This window comes from Henckelia pumila, chromosome 4 (assembly GCF_033568475.1).
Source record: "Henckelia pumila isolate YLH828 chromosome 4, ASM3356847v2, whole genome shotgun sequence".
In the NCBI taxonomy this organism is placed as follows: domain Eukaryota; kingdom Viridiplantae; phylum Streptophyta; class Magnoliopsida; order Lamiales; family Gesneriaceae; genus Henckelia; species Henckelia pumila.
Genome location: NC_133123.1, coordinates 119,148,042 through 119,166,718, shown reverse-complemented (window position 1 = coordinate 119,166,718; position 18,677 = coordinate 119,148,042). Strand labels below are relative to the sequence as shown.

Below are 18,677 nucleotides of genomic sequence, written 5' to 3'. Positions count from 1 at the left end.
GAGGATGAGGGATAAATAAACTTGGGGAGAAAATGCGCAACAGAGGAGGTTGGGTTTGGTCGAATCATTTTTTGCCTTTCGGATTTTTTTATTTTTTTTGAAGGAGTCCTTCTGATCTTGGATCAAAGAAAAAAATATGACAATTTTGTCCGTTCATATTTTTGACTAAATTTAGTTTCTCTAATAACTTTGTGAATTTATAATATACTAGTATTCCGCTGCAAACGCGTTGCGTGCTCGTACATTTCGTTTTTTAACGAAGACATTAAATAATAAATTTTAAAATTAAAAAATAATAAAAATTTAACGTTTTCCTAAACAAATATTCACAAAAAAATATATATCAAGTAAGTGTCATTTTTGTAAATAAAAAAAATATCAAAGAGCACAAAGTGAGCATCTAATGGCTAGAAAAGAGAAAATCGTATAAAATGACTATTTTGCCCAATAATTTTGGTTTTATTGAAAATTAAGTTAGTAGATAATGGTAATTTCAAATCAAGATTCTACAATTAATTGAAAGTTTGTTAATTATAGGGTATGTACTTTAATAATATAGTAAGATATAAGTAAAGATACGTGGGTTTTTTTTTTTTTTATAAAAACTGCAATTAAACATATTTATTCTATCAATTAACAGGTATGAAAAATAAAAAAAAAAATCAACTTGTAATTTATAATTAGCATTTTTTATATGGTGGCGGCGTTCAACAATCAGCATCAACTAAATGTAAAACACAGCACCCCTCTAGTGTTTGCTCCGAAGCTAAAACTTTGCAAAAACCCTTTTCTTGGATCACCAATTGCTGCCTGATTCAATTCATTACTATGGTAGTATTGGTTTTGATTCGTTGAAGAAGATTGAACGAAATGGATAAGCTCTGGAATTTTGGGAGAAAAGCGATGTTCTATGTTAGGGTTCTTTCGGGCTACGAAGAACGAAGGATCCGATCTTATAGATTGCAGCTGCAGCAACGCCTTCAGAAGGTTTCTTTTTATTTTTCCCTTTTTGGTTTCTGTTTCCGTGCATCTGCGATATTTTGCTTTTAATTTAAAATTTAGATTGGACATGCTGGGAAATTGCTGAAATTTTGTTTTCCTGTTTTCGATGAAATGGGATTTTTGTTCTTTAGAGATAAAAATAAATTATGTTGAAATGTGATGAATTAATATAGTAGGTGAATATTTCTTGAACAGCGGAAATGAAGGGATGTGATTTTTCATATGAGTAATTTCATTTAGTTTACCTCATGGTTTATGAGCATTTCAGTAATCAAGATATTTGATTGATCTTCACTAGAGTTCAATCGGACAAAATCATAGCGCGTATAGTCCCTACCTACCTCTGGCAGTCCGGCTGTTTTGTTCCTAAAGTGAATCTAAAACATGAGAGTTCTTCAAAACTGTAGCCGTAATCCTCAATGCCTCACTACATGGTATTACATTTACTACATTAGTCCTTTAATTAGTTTTTTTTTAAATAATTGGTTAAATTTGGGAGTTGCATAATGTGCAAATTGTCATATTGATATAGCACTTTCTATTACTCTGTAGTGTTACACTGTCCTCAAGTATTGCGGCCAGTATCTTGTTGTCTATGACTCCATAGTGAGGAGTCGTGTCGCCGTTACTTTCAAACTAACTGCTTACAGTTAGTTCCCAAAGTTTAAAATGTACACGTGAGAGAACTACTTCAACCATGTTGACAATACGACATCGTAGCAGCTAGTTGGCAATACTTGATGAAAATCTGAATTTTATATTTCCAGATTAATGTTATGATAATGTACACTCCTAAACTTCTTGTCATTTTCTGTTCTTACATCAACTTTCTTCTTCCTAAAAAGGCGGAAGAAAAGAAAGCCGCTATCCAAAAGGTACCTGAACAAATTATTTATCAGAGGTGCGGCAGATGGTACGAGATATGCAATCAATGAATAAGAAGTTAGAGGAAACAGTAAGTTTGTCATTTATACTTCTTCTATTGCATGTTATGTAATAGTTGGCAATGTTCCGTCATCTATCTCTGTGTGCTTATTGGACTGAACACACCCACTTGACAAACTGGTGTTCAGTTCGTTTATATATATTTTAAGAAAGAGTCTACCTAATGCACGCATAGTGTACTGTTGCCGGTTGGTGGTACCCTTGTATCTGTTTTATTGGAATCTAAAGGAACATACTTTATTGGAATTTGTTTCCAAAAGCACCGACTGATGTTAATAAAATATGGATTTCCCTTATTTTACTGTATGCAATTAATGCGACTAAATAGATTTGAACCATGGTGATAGTTATTAAGCGCTCGTTTGAGGTGGAGCAGGCCTTCTGTGTAGTCTTGTTCGCATTTTACTGTATGCAATTATTTTATTTTATAAATATTTATTTATGAAATAAATTTTTAATTAATTATAAAGTTTTTTTTTTTGTGAGCCGGCCCGCCTAACCCGCAACCCACCTCGGGTTGGGTTGGAGATTTCCGACTTGAGGGTTGGGGATTTCCGGCCCGTCGGGATGGTGGGTCATCCCGCCTTCCTATGGTTGACTCATCTGAGAGCTCTACAAGCACATTGCACCTCTGTATTCCTAAACTACAAGGACCACTATGCATAGATTTGTGTCCAGAGAAATCATGATAACTTCCACAAATGAATAATTATAATTGATTGGTACGATAGTTGTATCTTGATTAGTTATTCTCAGAAATGGGCTGAGATGCCAAGTCGGTGATGCATAAAATTTGAATGTTTCTATCTATATGGGGTGATTACTAAAATAAGGTGGAACCTATTCCAAGTTTTTCCATTACATGTGTCAATGCTTGCAGATAAATTATGATACAAAGTACAAAATGGACAAGGATTGAACAAAAAACAAACAATATAAATACGTACAGAAAGATGTGAATGTATCTGATGCACCACATGAGGGTTCATAGCAAGGCCTGCATACACGAAATGTTTTTATTTTATAACTAATCAGCTATAACTATAAGCCACGTACTAGGCTGAATCATCTAGAAACTTGATCGATAAGAGGGCTGGAAAAGAAATAATTTCAGACTGGCACCGTAAACCCACTCAATCTGTTTGGCTAACAAGGAAAAGTTTGATTCCAAATCTTTTTAGCAAACAATTAAGTCAATTTTCACAAATCGTGATTTTTTTAAATTTCTGATTTTTGGACAGATTTGAAATCCACAACTTCAAATTTATTTCTCAAATAAAATTATTCAGTACAACACAGCTTATATGTAGCCAGATAACTACAGAATAATGTTCCACTTTGACTCACCTTAAAAACCTAAGTCGTCAACTTTACGTAACCCTTCAAAATTTTATCAGACAATTGTAGGCGACAAAAGCACTACGGCAAAGAGAATCTTGGTATAGACCAAGATACATTTAAATTTCAATATATCAAGTGATATGGATTCACTTGCAAAAAGGGAAAGCATATCAAAGACGTGTATCTACCCACTCCAAAGCCATGGCCACAACCTATTCCTACCTCAATGTTCTTTGTACCCACTTTCCTCGACTAAATACAAAAAAAATAATAAAATCGACTATCGAGAGTTGGAGCTTTCACAAAAAGCAACAAAAATCAAAACGAAAGATATCAAGAGAGACATACAAAAGTACTGAAATGTCTTTGCGCGCCAGGAAAAGCATATGCTGCACTCCTTGTGGCAACCATAACTTGGTTCGGAACTGGTACTGAACCTGAATACACGATCAACCATTTGATAGATAACACGGCATCATTTTGGTCTTGAAAAGGATGAACTAATTGAAGCGATCTCAGTGAGTAGCAATATTGCAGAAGATGTTTGGCAATGTTCAGAAATAGATAACTGACACATATTTTGAGTCCATATTCTTTCAAAAAATGTCCTCAGTACGTAGCAATATCGCAGAATTTGCTGGCCCAAATTTCTTATGATTTTGAAATTATATTTTCTGGTGATGGCTGTATGTTCTTGCAACAAATTTTAAGAATTGATAGAGTTATCAAATCAAATTCCAGGTAAGCTTTTGGAACCCAAAAGTATAGCAATCTAAATGACGCCCATCAATCTAAGATTCTAAATGACGCCAATCTATTATAGAAATGCAAAGATTAATCCAATGCATATATCGGTTTCTAGTGGAATTTTATAAGAGTACTTTGAAAGCAAGTTTAAAAACATATTTGCTCAAAGTTTGTGTGAACAAGACGACAAGTAAGTGATTATTATGAATAGGCTAATTAAAAAGCTTCCAAAGCAGAAATTGAGCAGCTTTATACACATGACCTGATAAACTCAAACATCAGTCAGGCCAATATCTCTATATAAGAAACCCATAAAATTCAATCATTCATCTGCCGTGGCTAGCGAAGGTGTAACGTTTGGAAATAGCAAGTAACAAATAATATCCTAGCGACCCGGAGAGAGATAATTTTTAAAATTACTAACCCGCTCCTTGGTGCTTACCGTCGCTCCTTCCCCCTCCTTCCCCGGCCGGCTCCGACCACCGGAGCTCGCCGGAGACTTTCTCTCTCCTAATCGATCGCTGGTATTTGTCAACCCTAGCCTCGCAGTCATCTTTTTCCCACACCTTCTCCTTCGTTTTTCGGCTTGGCATCTGTACCTTGGTTGCAGACGCAGTGCTCTCTCTACAATGTGGGCCTTGGGGGATTTGGGCCTTAGCGATATGGGCCTTGAAGACTTTTTTCTCTGCTTGGGCTTATGTAATGAGCAATGGTGAATTTCGGGCTTTGTGGATTGGGAGGATGAATATTTTTTAGATAAAAGATTGGTGGGCAATCGCGGAATACAGTTCGTATCAATTAGGGATGTAAACGAGCTGAGCCGAGCCGAACAGTACTAGGCTCGGTCTCGGCTCGTTAAGTATAATGTCATGGCTCAGGCTCGGGCTCGGCTCGGGTAGTGATGTAAACGAGCCGATCCGAGCCGAACAGTATTAAGCTCGAGCTCACTTAACGAGTCAGAATACGAACCTTCTAAACGAGTTCGAAAACGAGCTCGAGCTCACTTAACGAGTCAGAATACGAACCTGCTAAACGAGCTAACGAGCCTGAAAACCAGCTCGTTTAACGAGCCAAACTCGAGCCAGACTCGTTTAATACGATAAATGTGCCGAGCCCGAGCCGACATATGTAGTAAACGAGCCGAGCCCGAGCCCGAACTTCACCATTGCTCATTACATAAGCCCAGCAGAGAAAAAAGTCTTCAAGGCCCATATCGCTAAGGCCCAAATCCCCCAAGGCCCACATTGTAGATAGAGCACTGCGTCTGCAACCAAGGTACAGATGCCAAGCCGAAAAACGAAGGAGAAAGGTGTGGGAAAAAGATGACGGCGAGGCTAGGGTTGAAATACCAGCGATCGATTAGGAGAGAGAAAGTCTCCGGCGAGCTCCGGTGGTCGGAGCCGGCCGGAGAAGGAGGGGGAAGGAGCGACGGTAAGCACCAAGGAGCGGGTTTAGTAATTTTAAAAATTATCTCTCTCAGCGCGGTCGAGCTAGGATTTTATTTGTTACCTTGCTATTTCAAACGTTAGCACCTTCGCCAGCCACGGCATCTGAATGATTGAATGTGTTTATGGTTTCATCTATATATTGAGCATATTGGCCCTGTCTGATGTTCTAAAAAAAAAAAAAAAAAAAAAAAAAAAAAAAAACAAAAAAAAAAAAAAAAATAAAGTATATCAGGTCATGTGTATAAAGCTTCTCAATTTCTGCATTTGGAAGACTTTTTAATTAGCCTATTCATAATAATCACTTTTACTTTGTCGTCTTTGTTCACACAAACATTGAGCAAATATTGTTTTTAAACTTTCTTTCAAAGTACTCTTATAAAAATCCACCTAGAAAACCGATATATGCTTTGAATTAATCTTTGCATTTCTATAATAGATTGGCGTCATTTAGAATCTTAGATTGCATGGGGCGTCATTGTAGATTTCTATAATCTTTTGGGTTACCGAAAAGCTTACACTGATGACTTTGATTTGATAACTCTATCAATTCATAAAATTGTGTTGCAAAACATACAGCCATCACCAGAAAATATAAATTTCTAAAATCATACAGAAATTTGGGCCAGCAACTTCTTCGATATTGCTACGTACCGAGGACAATTTTTGAAAGAATATGGACTCAAATATGTGTCAGTTATCTATTTCTGAACATTCGCCAAATCGCAATCTTCTGCAATATTGCTACTCACTGATTATATCGCTTCAATTAGTTCATCCTTTTCAAGACAAAATGATGCCGTGTTAACTATTCAAATGGGTTGAATCGTGTATGTCAGGTATTACAGTACACAGTTCCGAACCAAGTTATGGTTTGCCACAAGGAGTTGACAGCATTATGCTTTTTTCCTGGACGCCGCAAAGACTGCTATTTCAGTACTTTTGTATGCTCTTCTCCGTTGATATCTTTACGTTTTGATTTTTGTTGCCTTTTGTGAAAGCCTCCAACTCTCGATAGTCCGATTTTGAAGATAGTATTTTTTTTGTATTTAGTCGAGGGAAAAGTGGGTACAAAGTAACATTGAGGTAGGAATAGGTTGTGGCCATGGCTTTGGAATGGTGGGTAGATACACGTCTTTGATATGCTATCCCTTTTTGCAAGTGAATCCATATCAAGTTGATATATTGAAATTTAAATGTGTCCTTGGTCTATACCAAGATTTTCTCTTTTGCCGTAGTGCTTTTGTCGCCTACAAATGTCTGATAAAATTTTGAAGGGTTTACGTTTAATAATTGACGACTTAGGCTTTTAAGGTGAGTCAAAGTGAAACATTATTGCTGTAGTTATCTGGCTACAATATAAGCAGTGTTGTTACTGAATAATTTTATTTGAGAAATAAATTTGAAGTTGTGGATTTCATAACATCTGTCCAAAAATCAGAAATTTAAAAAAATCACGATTTTTGAAATATTGACTTAATTGTTTGGCTAAAAGATTTGGAATCAAACTTTTCCTTGTTTAGCCAAACAGATTGAGTGGGTTTACGGTGCCAGTCCTGAAATTATTTCTTTTCTGCCAGCCACCTCTTATCGATCAAGTTTCTAGATGGATTCCAGCCTAGTACGTTGGCAGTATAGTTATAGCTGATTAGTTTATAGAAATAAAAACCTTTCGTGAAATGCAGGCCTTGACTATGAACCCTCAGTGTGGTACATCAGATTACATTCACATCGCCTTTCTGTACGTCATTACTATATTGTATTTGTTTATTTTGTTCAATCCTTGTTCGCAATTTTGTACTTTGTATCATAATTTAATCTGCAAGCATTGACACATGTAATGGGGATAAACTTGAATAGGTTCCACCCCCTTATTTAGTAATTCACCCACATACTAGATAGATACATTCAAATTTTATGCTATCACCGAATGGCATCTCAAGCCCATTCTCGAGAATAACTAATCAAGATACAACTATATCGTACCAATCAATTATAATTATTCATTTGTGGAAGTTACGTCATGATTTCGTCTGGACACAAATCTATGCCATAGGTGGTCCTTGTAGTTTAGGAATACAGAGGTGTCAAGTGTGCTTGTAGAGCTCTTAAGATGAGTCAACCCATAGGGTCCAGGCGGCGATAGGGATGACCACCATCCCGACGGGCCTGGAATCCCCAAACCCTCAACGTCGGAAATCTCCTCAACCCAACCCGAGGTGGGTTGCGGGGTTCCTTTGAGGCAGGGCCGGCTCCACTCGCAAAAAAAAAAAACTTTATAATTAATTAAAAATTTATTTTCATAAATAAAGTATTTATAAAATAAAATTTCTAGTTATTGATTTCACCACATGTACATTTATTATACCAATAATGATAAAACATACAAAAAAAATTCACAACTTTCAAGTAAAAAAAAAACATATATCCCCACCATAAATCTGCATAAAGTAATTTTTTTTAGTTTTCTTCCATAGCCCGCAGGCCAACCCAAGCCCCGCCTTTAATTGGTTTTGAAAAAATTTTCATCCACAATCCTCTTCAAATTTATGCGGCAGAGCAGGCCGACCCGGAACCGAGTCTAACCCAAGATCTGACTGGTTCTATGTGCTTGTAGTACACATACTTTTGCTGTCCAATTTTTTATAACTTCGAAATTAAATAATTATAGAACAGATAAAGGGAACCAATAGCTTTTTTTAGACATCTGCATATTATTAAATATTTTTGTTAAATCAACAACCGGAAAGGCCCTAAGTTTGTCATTTATGTGCTCACTAGAGCGCACATTTCAATTGCACGGCGTCATGACCGGCTGCATCGCTAGTTATGTTTGTTCTTCCACCTACATTATCCTGCTTCATTACAAATATATTTTTATTTTCTTACTTGAATATTATGTTTGATCTTTGTTTTTCTTTATCATGTCTCGTAATATATATAAAAGCTAGGGCCATTATTTGCAAATGCAGGTTGAAGATTGATAAAGGGAAAAAGGTGTTTATGAAGAATGCCGATAGGTGTTCCGAGGTTCCTGAATCATTTTGACAGGAGAGAGAGAGACAATGATGTTTGTTAGTTAGAAAATTGGAGGGTGGACGTCCTTGATGAATCAAGACACCCTTTATGTGAGCGAGACTCCTGGTGTCCAGGTTAATTGATCTTCCGGATAGACCTTGGGACCCCCGCAAACTTGAAGCGTAGTTGATGCACTTCCTTGAGAAGTTTGAAGTCCCAAGTCAAGTTTGCGCTGTAACTTAGGGCTCAACTCTGATGAAAGAGTTTGCTTTTTTCAAATTTCATTTTATTGGGCCTCGACAGGGCAGTGGCGATACAGGCCACGATCCATGGTTTATAATGTGATTACTTCAGGTTTTTTTTGTCTCAGCAAGAACTAAAGTTGTGTCCAGGGGGCTAAGCAGAGTCCTTCGGTTAATGGTTCGGAGGAAGATTGGAAGCTTTGGCCTAAGATTTTGGGTGTGTCATGGTGTCTGTTCACAGTTGAGCTTGGACGACTTGAGGAAAGCAACTGCAAAGTCTTGACTATTAACTGCAGTAGTGCAGGGGTGGAACTGGATAATTTCAATGTGTAATATTGCAGTTATTGTACTGGTGGAATGGAAAATGTTCTGGAGAAGGCACTTTAAGGTTTCTGGAGCGAGAATGGAAAGTGGGTTTGGAATTACACCTCAATGTCGTCACCTATAATTGTTTGATTAAGGGTTATTGTATGCAGGTTGGGCGGCTTGAAGATGCCAGAAGCTGATTTCAGAGATGCCTCACTTCAGAGGTTTGTTCTCCCTGATAGTGAGTTAGTACTGTACTACCATGGGATATTTGTGCAAGAGTGAAACAGGTTAGATGAAATGAGAAACCAACTAGATAGAGATGTGAGTCAAAGATAGTAAGTTGCTAACCTGATCAACGTTACTTACAACACCCTAATACACATGCTTTGGCTAACCATGGACCATGCCAAGATGGGACGGGGAGCACTGAGATTTCTACATGAAGCCGAAGAAATAGGGTTTCTGTATACAAAGTTGGGCACACTGCTGTAATAAATTGCTTGTGTCGACAAGGAAGGATGGATAGGGCTCAAGATATAGTTGAAGAAATGTTCTCAAAGGGGTACAGTCCTGATGTTGTAACATATACTGCTGTTTTGAATGGATTCTGCTGCCTAGGAGAGGTTGATAAAGCGAAAAAGTTACTGAAGGAGATGTACAAGCACGGTTGTCAGCCGAATGGTGTCTCATTACAGCCTTGTTGAATGGGCTTTGTAAGACTGGGAATTCTTCAGAGCAAGAGAGATGCTGAGCATGAGTGAAGGATGGTGGACTCCAAATTTTGTGACTTACTGCGTTGTCATGCATGGATTTCGTCGGGAAGGAAAGCTGTCTGAGGCCTGTAATTTGTCAGTGAAATGATCAGAAAAGGCCTTTTACCTTCCCCAGTTGAAATTAACCTCTTGATTCATTCTCTTTGTCATGGGGGCTTTCCGGAATCGGGCGAAAAAGTTCATGGAGGAGTGCCTGAATAAAGGTTGTGCAGTCAACGTTGTAAATTATACTACTGTTATTCATGGCTTCTGTCAGAAGGATGACCTGGACACTGCTCTATCTGTCCTTGATGACATGTATTTGAATAACAAACACCCTGACGAAGTGACTTATACGAACGGTCATTGATGCATTAGGCAGGAACGGTAGAATAGAGGAGGCAATAGAAATGAGCAAGAAAATGCTGGCACAAAGGTTTACTTCCAACTCCTGTGACATATCGATTACTCATCCACCATTTCTGTCGGCATGGTAGGGTGGATGATTTGTTGATGTTACTAGAAAAGATGCTTCCAAGACAAAATTGTAGAACAACATATAACCAAGTTGTTGAAAAGCTTTGCCATTTTGGACACATTGATGAAGCTTATAAACTGTTGGGAAATATTCTGAGAACAGCTTCTAGAATTGATGCAAACTCTTGCCACGTTCTCATGAAAAGCTTTTTGAAGAACGGGAATCCTGTTGGGTCATATAGAGTGGCATGTAGAATGTTTAACCGGAATCTGATTCCTGATTTGAAGCTGTGTGAAAAAGTGGGTAAGAGACTAATTTTAGAGGAGAAATCAGAAGAGGCTGATAAGCTTATGCTGCGGTTTGTGGAACGTGGTCATCTCGCACCGCAGGTTTAAACCCCACGTACTTGTTTAGGGTTCTACGTGGTCGAAATGTGGGGAGTGCTGCCTTGTTTATTCATGCTCCTCTTCTGGTAAAACCAACCTCAATCAGAGTAAACAAAAACAGATGTTGGGGAAACCAAAGACTAATTTCTTCTGTGGATTTGAAGGAAATAATTTCCTTGTCCACCGGTAAAGCCAAAAGATTGTGCCCCATATGCTGTGATGTGGCTGTTGGTATAATTACTGGCTGAACTGCTTCGCGTGAAGATATTCAGTTTATGCTCCTGCACAGAACTAGTCTCAAGGACTTTGGTTGTGGTAACTTTTTTCTCCTCAATCCAAATGTCCTTTAGCAAACTTCAGAGTTTTAATTGATGATCAATGGAGAAGAATAACAGTACAACACACACCTATTGCCGGCTACGGTGTAAATTATAATCCAGTTATGTGTTGTAGTTAATAGTTGCTACGGATTATTTTTAAACAGGATACCGATTTTGAACGGTAGTTGGTTCAAAATGATTAAAAGTTTATTGAAGTTTGCTGGTGCATGAAGAAAATTTTGTAAATTAGCACGTGTGGAGATTTGTTATCAATCAACATGCACTGCTTTGTTTGTTGCTATTTTATTTTGTGTTTTGTGTACTTTGATTTTATTTCCATATCATTAAAGTCTTCTGTTTTGAATAGGGGTGCTAAATATTGATTTGACCTACTTAACTTCTGATGGCGGACCTTCTAATGCCCAGCATTTTGAAGCTCATAACCATTATATTAAGAATGAAATCCAATCATAATCCATTAGTTGTTAGTGGAGGTTCAAATATAGGAGTCAAGTCCACTATATTTTAAAAAGATCTTAATGAGCTAATTCCACAGTTGCTTGGAACATATTAATGAGCAGAGTTGAAGTGGATCAACTTGATGAGGACAAATATTAGAGAACTCATCTATGTGCCTGATTCACATGTAAGACGGTGAATCTTGTCTCTTCTGCCCGAAATGCTAAAAAATTGATGCAAATATAATTCGACTTAATATTAATCTCCGAAAAGGTAATTTTTTGAAAAACAGAAACATTTACAAAGAAAATAGAACCGCGTTGGTAGAGTAAGGGAAGCATCCAAACGATCAACTTTCAGGCATTGGTAATATATTCAGTGCCAAAACAGAACATAACAAGAATTAGCTTATCAAACCAAAGTTCTAACATGTACTATTTGCACGTGAGATAATTACTAAAAAACACATTGATTTACGATAAGTATTCTCCTTGACGTGTTTCCCAGCATGTGTTTTGATCGGTTTTACTTTGCTTTCAAAATAACAATTCTTTTGCAGCAATTTCTCAACAACGGAAGGTATCTTGGGAGACGATGCCGCCAAAACATCCCACAAACATGAAAGACAGGTTTAGTAATTTGAACATTTATCTTTGAAATTAACAAAAAATTATCGTTATAGAACACTTGATGACTGAACTAATGGCTATCCCAAAGAACTGTAAAGGCCTTCTTCGATGCTGTATTGTTGTGGATGCTTAGCACCTTTGTTGCAGCTCGTTGGGGGGTAGGCACACCCTGCTTTTTGATATACTTTCTCCACTTTCAAAGTTTCGAGCCTTCAATTATATTTGTCAGAGGTATCCAAAACCAGCTACTGTTAAGCCATAAAATCTGAGCATGGAAACAGTGGTAGAAATTATTATGGTTTGCACAGGTTCAAAGCCAGTTCTGATCCAAGTTATGGTTGCCACAAGGGGTGCAACAGATGCTTTTTCTAATGTGCAAAGACATGCCAATAGTTCTGTTAGTCTCTCTTATATATCATGTTTGGATTGTTTGTTGCTTTGTCCGAAAGATCTAACTGTCCAATGTTCCTTTTGCTCATCTTTCCTATGTTCTATTGAGAAAAGTGGGTGCAAAGAACATTGAAGTGGGAGTCAGTTGTGGAATAGGTTTTGGTCGTGGCTTTTGTGTTGGTGGATACACTTCTACGGTATACTTCCCTTTTTGCAAGTTAATTATCACTTGATATTTACTATTTGAACTTGTTGGGTCTATACTATACCGAGATTGTCTTTTTCGTATCACTTTTACCACCTACATGGCTAATACGACCTTGGAGAATAATTGAAAGTTGACTTGGTTTTAAAAATGAGTGAAAGTGGAACATAATTCTATAGTCATATAGCTTCTTTTAGGTTGTGTTGGATTGAATAATTTAATTTGAGAAATGAATTTGAAGGTATGGATATCAAGTCCCACCAGAATCAGGTAATTTGAAATAAACTAATGTCATAACAAAAATTAGCAAAATTGTTAGTTTAAAGATTTGGAATCAAGTGATTCAGTGTGAGTGTCAAAATGGATTAGACCCGTCGGGTTGGCCCGCCCCGCCATACAAAATAGGTGGGTTGGGTTGGGTTGGCATTTTTCCAACCCGCCTAAAAGGTGGGCTGACCCGCCCTGCCTAATGATGGGTTGCGGATGGGTTGCGGGTTGGCCTGCCAAAACCCGCCAAATTACATGTAGGCCCGCTGGGTTGGCCCACCCCACCACCTAAAATAGGTGAGCTGGGTTGTTTTCCCAGCCCGCCCCGCCTACTTGGTTGTGACGGGTTGTGGGTCGGCCCGTCCTGCTAAGCCGTTTTGACACCTCTAACTGTGAGCCAAAAATGGAATAGGTATATGATGTTAAAAATAGATAATTTGAAAACAAATATATTCCTCAACAACTGGAGTATCACTTCATTAACAGCCACAAGTTTTCATCCATTAGCAAGCTGATCCATCATCATCATCATCATCGTGACCATTTAATTTATAATCGAATCCAAGACCACTTCTTCATCCTTAAACATTGCAGTCGGCTGAACCACTCTGTATTTTGATCTATTTTAGCCCTCCATTTTCTCGATCTTTTTATGATTATATATCACTAGTCACTACACCCAATGTACAGCGGTGGTTTGAGATTCTTTCTTTTCCAATCCTCTAATCCAGCAGACTGCTAGATAATTGACCATAGCAAGACTTATAGCTGATTTGTTCTATAACAAAAACCTTTCATGCCATTCAGGTCTTGCTGTGAAGCCTCGTGTGGTACATCGGGTACAACCCCATTTTTCTGTACGTGTCATGTTGTTTGCTGTTTGTTCGTTGTTGTTCCAAATCTTACTTTACACCCTAATTTCTCAGCAGGCGGTAACACCATATGCAGTGGAAAAACTTGGAATAGCTTCTACTTTACTGATTAGTCAGGGCGTTTTCCCACCATCTGTTCAAACCGGCACAAGAATGATCAAGAAGATTCAGTATCAAGCAGTTCATTTCAAGACAATGTCTAGGATGGAAAAACAAGCATTCTTTTTTTCGGAAGGAACTTTAGTGCCAAAAAGTGAGGTGAATACATAATATGGAAGTTGAACAGAAGTTGCCATAAATGACTTTTTGAACAATCTCCTTCTGAAGTATTGGGAACTACATGAACAATATGTTTAATGAAGCTTACTTTTGTTTTTATATTCGCTTTGTATCGTACTTAGACTTGCATAAGAGGGAACATGGGCAATTTTTCATTCCTTTGAAGTCATATTTATATAGGTGAGTGGGCGTGTCGTGCATTTGATTAACCGAATCTTATTTATTTTAAGATTAATAACTGAAGAATTAGAGTTTACATCTAATTTTTATTGCATCGTTGTTCATATCCTCTTATCTGTATATAGCATAATTTGGAGCACCATCGTAGTTTAGGGTTGAAAAAGTATGGATCTTTCCTAAATCCTAGAGAAAGACATGATTACTCGAATAAATGAGATGAACAATGGACAGTGATTTAGATTGTACGATCGAAACTCAGTTGCTTACATACGCATAGAAACTCTAAGAGAGTCGTGAACAAAAAGCTTCAGTTTGGGCAAAAACTTGAAACAAAATATTCAGCGAAAATATTAAATATTTGATATATAAAGTTTTCTTCCTAAAGACACCAAAATATTATTTAGCTAGTTGGTCTTGATAGAAAAATAAATAAATGCATTAAAAAAAAAGATAGAAATTCTAAAAATACATTTTTTGTATTTTATGTGTTCGTTAATCTATTGATTGATTTGATAAAGTTAAAATTATACTAAAAATAAAAATGTATGTTCATGATTAATCTCATACTAACCTGTTTAAATTATAAAAATTGATATCAAGGTTTCGACGCGCTTCATATTTTTAAAACCTTGTTTACAACACGACTTTAGAAAATAGATGTAAAAACATGGACAAGCCTCACTGACAAGAGCCTGTGTAACTGCATTCCCTCTATCATAACCAGGCCCCGTGCTTGGTTGGCTTAGATCTGTCAAGTGTTTTAACATCCCTACCAAGAGTAGGATCAGAATTAGCATTATTTTTAGGGAGACATAATATATGAGAATATTAATATAATTTTAATATGGTGGAATATCGAAAAAAAAAAAAGATAAGGTAGTTATTATAAAACTTAAAAATACCAAAATATTTCCTTAGTATAAAAAACTATAGCTTTATGAGACAATGTGTTTGATCGTCTCACATAAGTTTTGTGTGTCTTTATATATACTTCAAATCGATACAAACAAGATATGATACAGAGCTCCGGTGCAGCTTGGTAACTATACTCGTGAGTGAAAAAAAGCAAATCTTGTACAAAACAGACGGCAAATAATTCCTGGATAACTCAAACTAAAGTTGCTAGCAGGTGAAAAAAAAAATAATTCCTTGGAAGAGCGTGAAATACAAGCCTCTCTCTCATTTGAAAGTCGAAAGCCTAGGAAGTTTGTCACGAAGATAGTACAGCCGGGCTCGTCTGACTTTCCGGTGCTGCAATACTTTGATCTCTTTGATATTTGGTGAGTATCTATCAATAAGAGAGGCAAGAGTCGCAATCAGAAGAAACCATCTTTACGAAAAAAGAAAATAATTATATAAATGGCGAATACCGAACAAAACACATTCACAAACTAAATTATCAACAAATTCATATGACGGAGATGATCATAGAGGTACATAGACGATAAAAGAGCTTATGCTGAAAACGTACAATCTCCGTAGTCCATGCAAATTTAGTGCAATGCAGGACTAGATGGACCTTTTCATATGCATAAAGGTGGATGCAAGAAAATTTGCAGATCCAAAGTGTGTAAAATTAACTATTCTTATATGCTAAACACTTTTAAATTCCAGATCCAAACTCTTCTTGTAGTTCAAATTTCCAGATCCGAAGTCTCCTTTTTCAATCAGAACATTTTTAATGCTGCCATTTCTAATCGGATTTTCACTTGCATTAGTATTTTCAGAGGATATCCACTAACCATTTTTCAGAGGATATCCACCAACATTTTTCAGAGGATATAAAAGGAAACAACAGTAAAGTACCATAAAATTGCTCAATGACAACGGAAAGAAATAAATAAAAAAAGAAAAAAAAGAAAAAAAAGAAAAGGAGGGTTCTGATTAAGCCACCTCAGAAGCAAACAGTGAAGAATACTTACACAGGGAACACAATTTCAACTCCAACACCAGCAATTATTCGTCTAATCCGAATTGTCGTGTGGATGCCAGCATTTTGCTTCGACATAACTATCCCCTTATACACTGATAAACGCCGTTTATTCTCAGACTTCCTGTAAGCCAATTACATCCATTCAAATTTCTCAAGATACTAAGTGGGCAGGTACAAAAAGATTGACCAATCTAAAATTCTTAATAATTATAAGAGTTTGATGATCGGGCAACCAATTTGATCTCCACAACATCCCCAGTTCGAAGATCAGGAGTTGGCCTTTCTGTGTCTGCTGCTTCGATTGCTTTCTTGTTCAAAATCTGTATGAAAAAAAGCAATCTTCAACTGCTTGCACAGCAATTAACATATTTATTCTAAAAACCCAAAAAATGAAAAGAGAGATTTCACTGGTAAAATGTGAGATTCACCCTCATACTATGTGTGACATATTAACTAAAGAACAAGTATCTGGGGCAGAATCTATTAGCTGCTTGTTTTGATGGTTAGTTCACCTCATTGCTCTCTCTCACCGAAGAACAACACATAGACAACGGCATATGTCACATCCTCATACTATGTGTGACATATTAACTAAAGAACAAGTATCTCAAATTTCCATTCCTTCAGTTATCTTGGCGTCACATTGACAGATTCGAATACAATTTAATTTGCAGGTAATAAACATCCATTGTACCTAAAGCAATTTAAACAAAATTAGAACCCAAAGCATTACCCCCATAATGTCACCAAGCTTGATTCTGGGTTTTCTTGGGGATTTCTCCTCAGAAGCAACAACAATCTGGGTAACTTCGGCCTCCGCACTATCTTCCACTTCAACTTCAGCATTTGCCTCCGCTCTCACAACAAAGGAGCGACTTTTACTCAACTTCGGAAGACTCAACTTGCGAGAACAACTTGTAGAAATCAATGCCGCGGCGGAGGGATGCCGCGAAACTGCCGCGGAGAAGGCCAAAGTCTTGGGAGCTCTCGGGACCATGAACGGAGCCTAGGAAAATAATCAAACAACAGAAATTACACAAGAATTGAGGCCGATTGCATCACGGGAGAAGAAGTAGAGAGCGTAAATTAGGGTTACCTGTAAAAGTACGTTGGAAGCCATGATTGAAGCCTGGAATGGCTTATCCTCTTCTGTATGTATGGTTCTGTAAATTGGATTTTTCTTCTGATTTGAATCAAACGGTTTCGGGTGCAATTGGACCGAACCAAATCGGGTGTTATCAACTAAACGGTTTGACACATAAGGGTCCGGGACTCCGTTCATAGAACCAAACCGTAATTCCAAACCGAAATAGATAAAATAAATAATTAGAAAAAAAATTTCGGTTTAGTCTCGAATGTTTTGGGTTATATCCGGTTCAGTCCAAATGAATTTAATAGGCCGGTTTAGTCCCAAGCGTTTTAGTTTTTTTTTTTTTTTTTCCAATTCGTTTTTTCGTCAATTAAAACGTTAATTAAGACGCAAAAAGTCCAAAGTTTATCTCCTACAATTCCCAAATCCGTCCGCCCTTATTATTCTCCCCAAACCGTCTTCTTCCTTCTTGTCAAAATTCCTCATCGGTTACTGCCGCCGACGTCCGCTGCAGTACCATCGCTTTTCGGACGATCCTCATTTAAGGTTTCTTCTTTCTTTTTTTTTTTTTCCAAACTCTTCTCTCCTTGCATTATCTTTCCAAATATTTGTTTTTTTAAAAAAAAAAAAAAATCTCTTTCACTCATATATATAGACACAAGAATTATAGTATACTAGTAATTCACGCACGCAAAAATTCACGTGTATAAAAAGTTTATGTTACATCTAAAAATAATAAACATTTTTTATATTTTTAAATTGAAATAAATAAAGTTGAAATATGATAGTTATAAATATTAAGAGCGTTTTTGTTCATCCATTAATTTGACCAATGTAGTTATTCTAAGGAGTTCATATTTTATTATATTATATAGACTTGTTCCCCTCGCCCTGAGCTGTTTGGCCCACCCATGCTGTAATAGTTGGGCCATACCTGCCAAAACCCGTTCCCCCATGTTTTGTTATTCTCATTGGTTAAAGTTGTATCACCTCGATCGATCTCTTCCTGCCTTCTATCTACAAATATTTCAACAGTCCACCGTGACCGAAACACATGATACATCAAAAGGAAAGCAAATATTTTCCAACTTGCATAACATGTTCTTCAATTTCCCCTTAAATTATTTTTAAAAAATAACCTTGGAAACCATAACACAAACTCCAGAACATCAAAATAAACTTGACCTAAAGCTTACAAACTTTGCGGTGAGTTTGAATGAGATCTTTATGGTGAGAGTGACGCTTATCCCCGATACCATGCTCTGGTACCAAGTTGTAACGTACTCATTTTTAAAGGAATACATAAAATAAAATGATGAATATTTTTTTTTAAAAAAAAAGTGGGGAAGGGAGAAGCCTAAATAAAATATCAAATCCTTAAAAGAAAT

At 37.0% G+C, this 18,677-nt stretch overlaps 2 protein-coding genes and 1 pseudogene across 7 annotated transcripts; 2 read left to right on the top strand and 1 right to left on the bottom strand.

The window, feature by feature from the left end:
* The first annotated feature begins 870 nt into the window (after positions 1 to 870).
* On the top strand, positions 871 to 10,674 carry LOC140861621 (uncharacterized; annotated as a pseudogene).
* Positions 10,675 to 10,690: 16 nt separating this feature from the next.
* Positions 10,691 to 14,287, top strand: LOC140865659 (uncharacterized). Of its 5 annotated transcripts, none has more exons than XR_012144681.1 (7): positions 10,691 to 10,980; positions 12,004 to 12,073; positions 12,162 to 12,304; positions 12,382 to 12,470; positions 12,578 to 12,660; positions 13,743 to 13,774; positions 13,865 to 14,287. XR_012144681.1 is itself a non-coding variant. In XM_073270375.1 (6 exons), exons 1-5 carry the CDS (start codon positions 10,941 to 10,943, stop codon positions 12,617 to 12,619), a joined length of 384 nt encoding a protein of 127 aa, XP_073126476.1. In that variant the 5' UTR covers positions 10,691 to 10,940; the 3' UTR covers positions 12,620 to 12,660; positions 13,865 to 14,287. The 5 variants fall into 5 exon arrangements, 2 of the variants coding, with proteins under 2 accessions (XP_073126476.1, XP_073126475.1); XR_012144682.1 differs by having other exon boundaries at positions 13,743 to 13,792; XR_012144680.1 differs by having other exon boundaries at positions 13,743 to 13,792; positions 13,862 to 14,287.
* Positions 14,288 to 15,280: 993 nt separating this feature from the next.
* On the bottom strand, positions 15,281 to 17,429 carry LOC140865779 (large ribosomal subunit protein bL19cz-like). 2 transcript variants are annotated; one of them, XM_073270549.1, is made up of 5 exons: positions 17,296 to 17,429; positions 16,933 to 17,205; positions 16,433 to 16,519; positions 16,189 to 16,316; positions 15,281 to 15,554 (listed from the first exon to the last, which is right to left on the bottom strand). In XM_073270549.1, exons 1-5 carry the CDS (start codon positions 17,317 to 17,319, stop codon positions 15,446 to 15,448), a joined length of 621 nt encoding a protein of 206 aa, XP_073126650.1. In that variant the 5' UTR covers positions 17,320 to 17,429; the 3' UTR covers positions 15,281 to 15,445. The 2 variants fall into 2 exon arrangements, with proteins under 2 accessions (XP_073126650.1, XP_073126649.1); XM_073270548.1 differs by lacking the exon at positions 15,281 to 15,554 and having other exon boundaries at positions 16,186 to 16,320.
* Between the last annotated feature and the right edge of the window lie 1,248 nt (positions 17,430 to 18,677).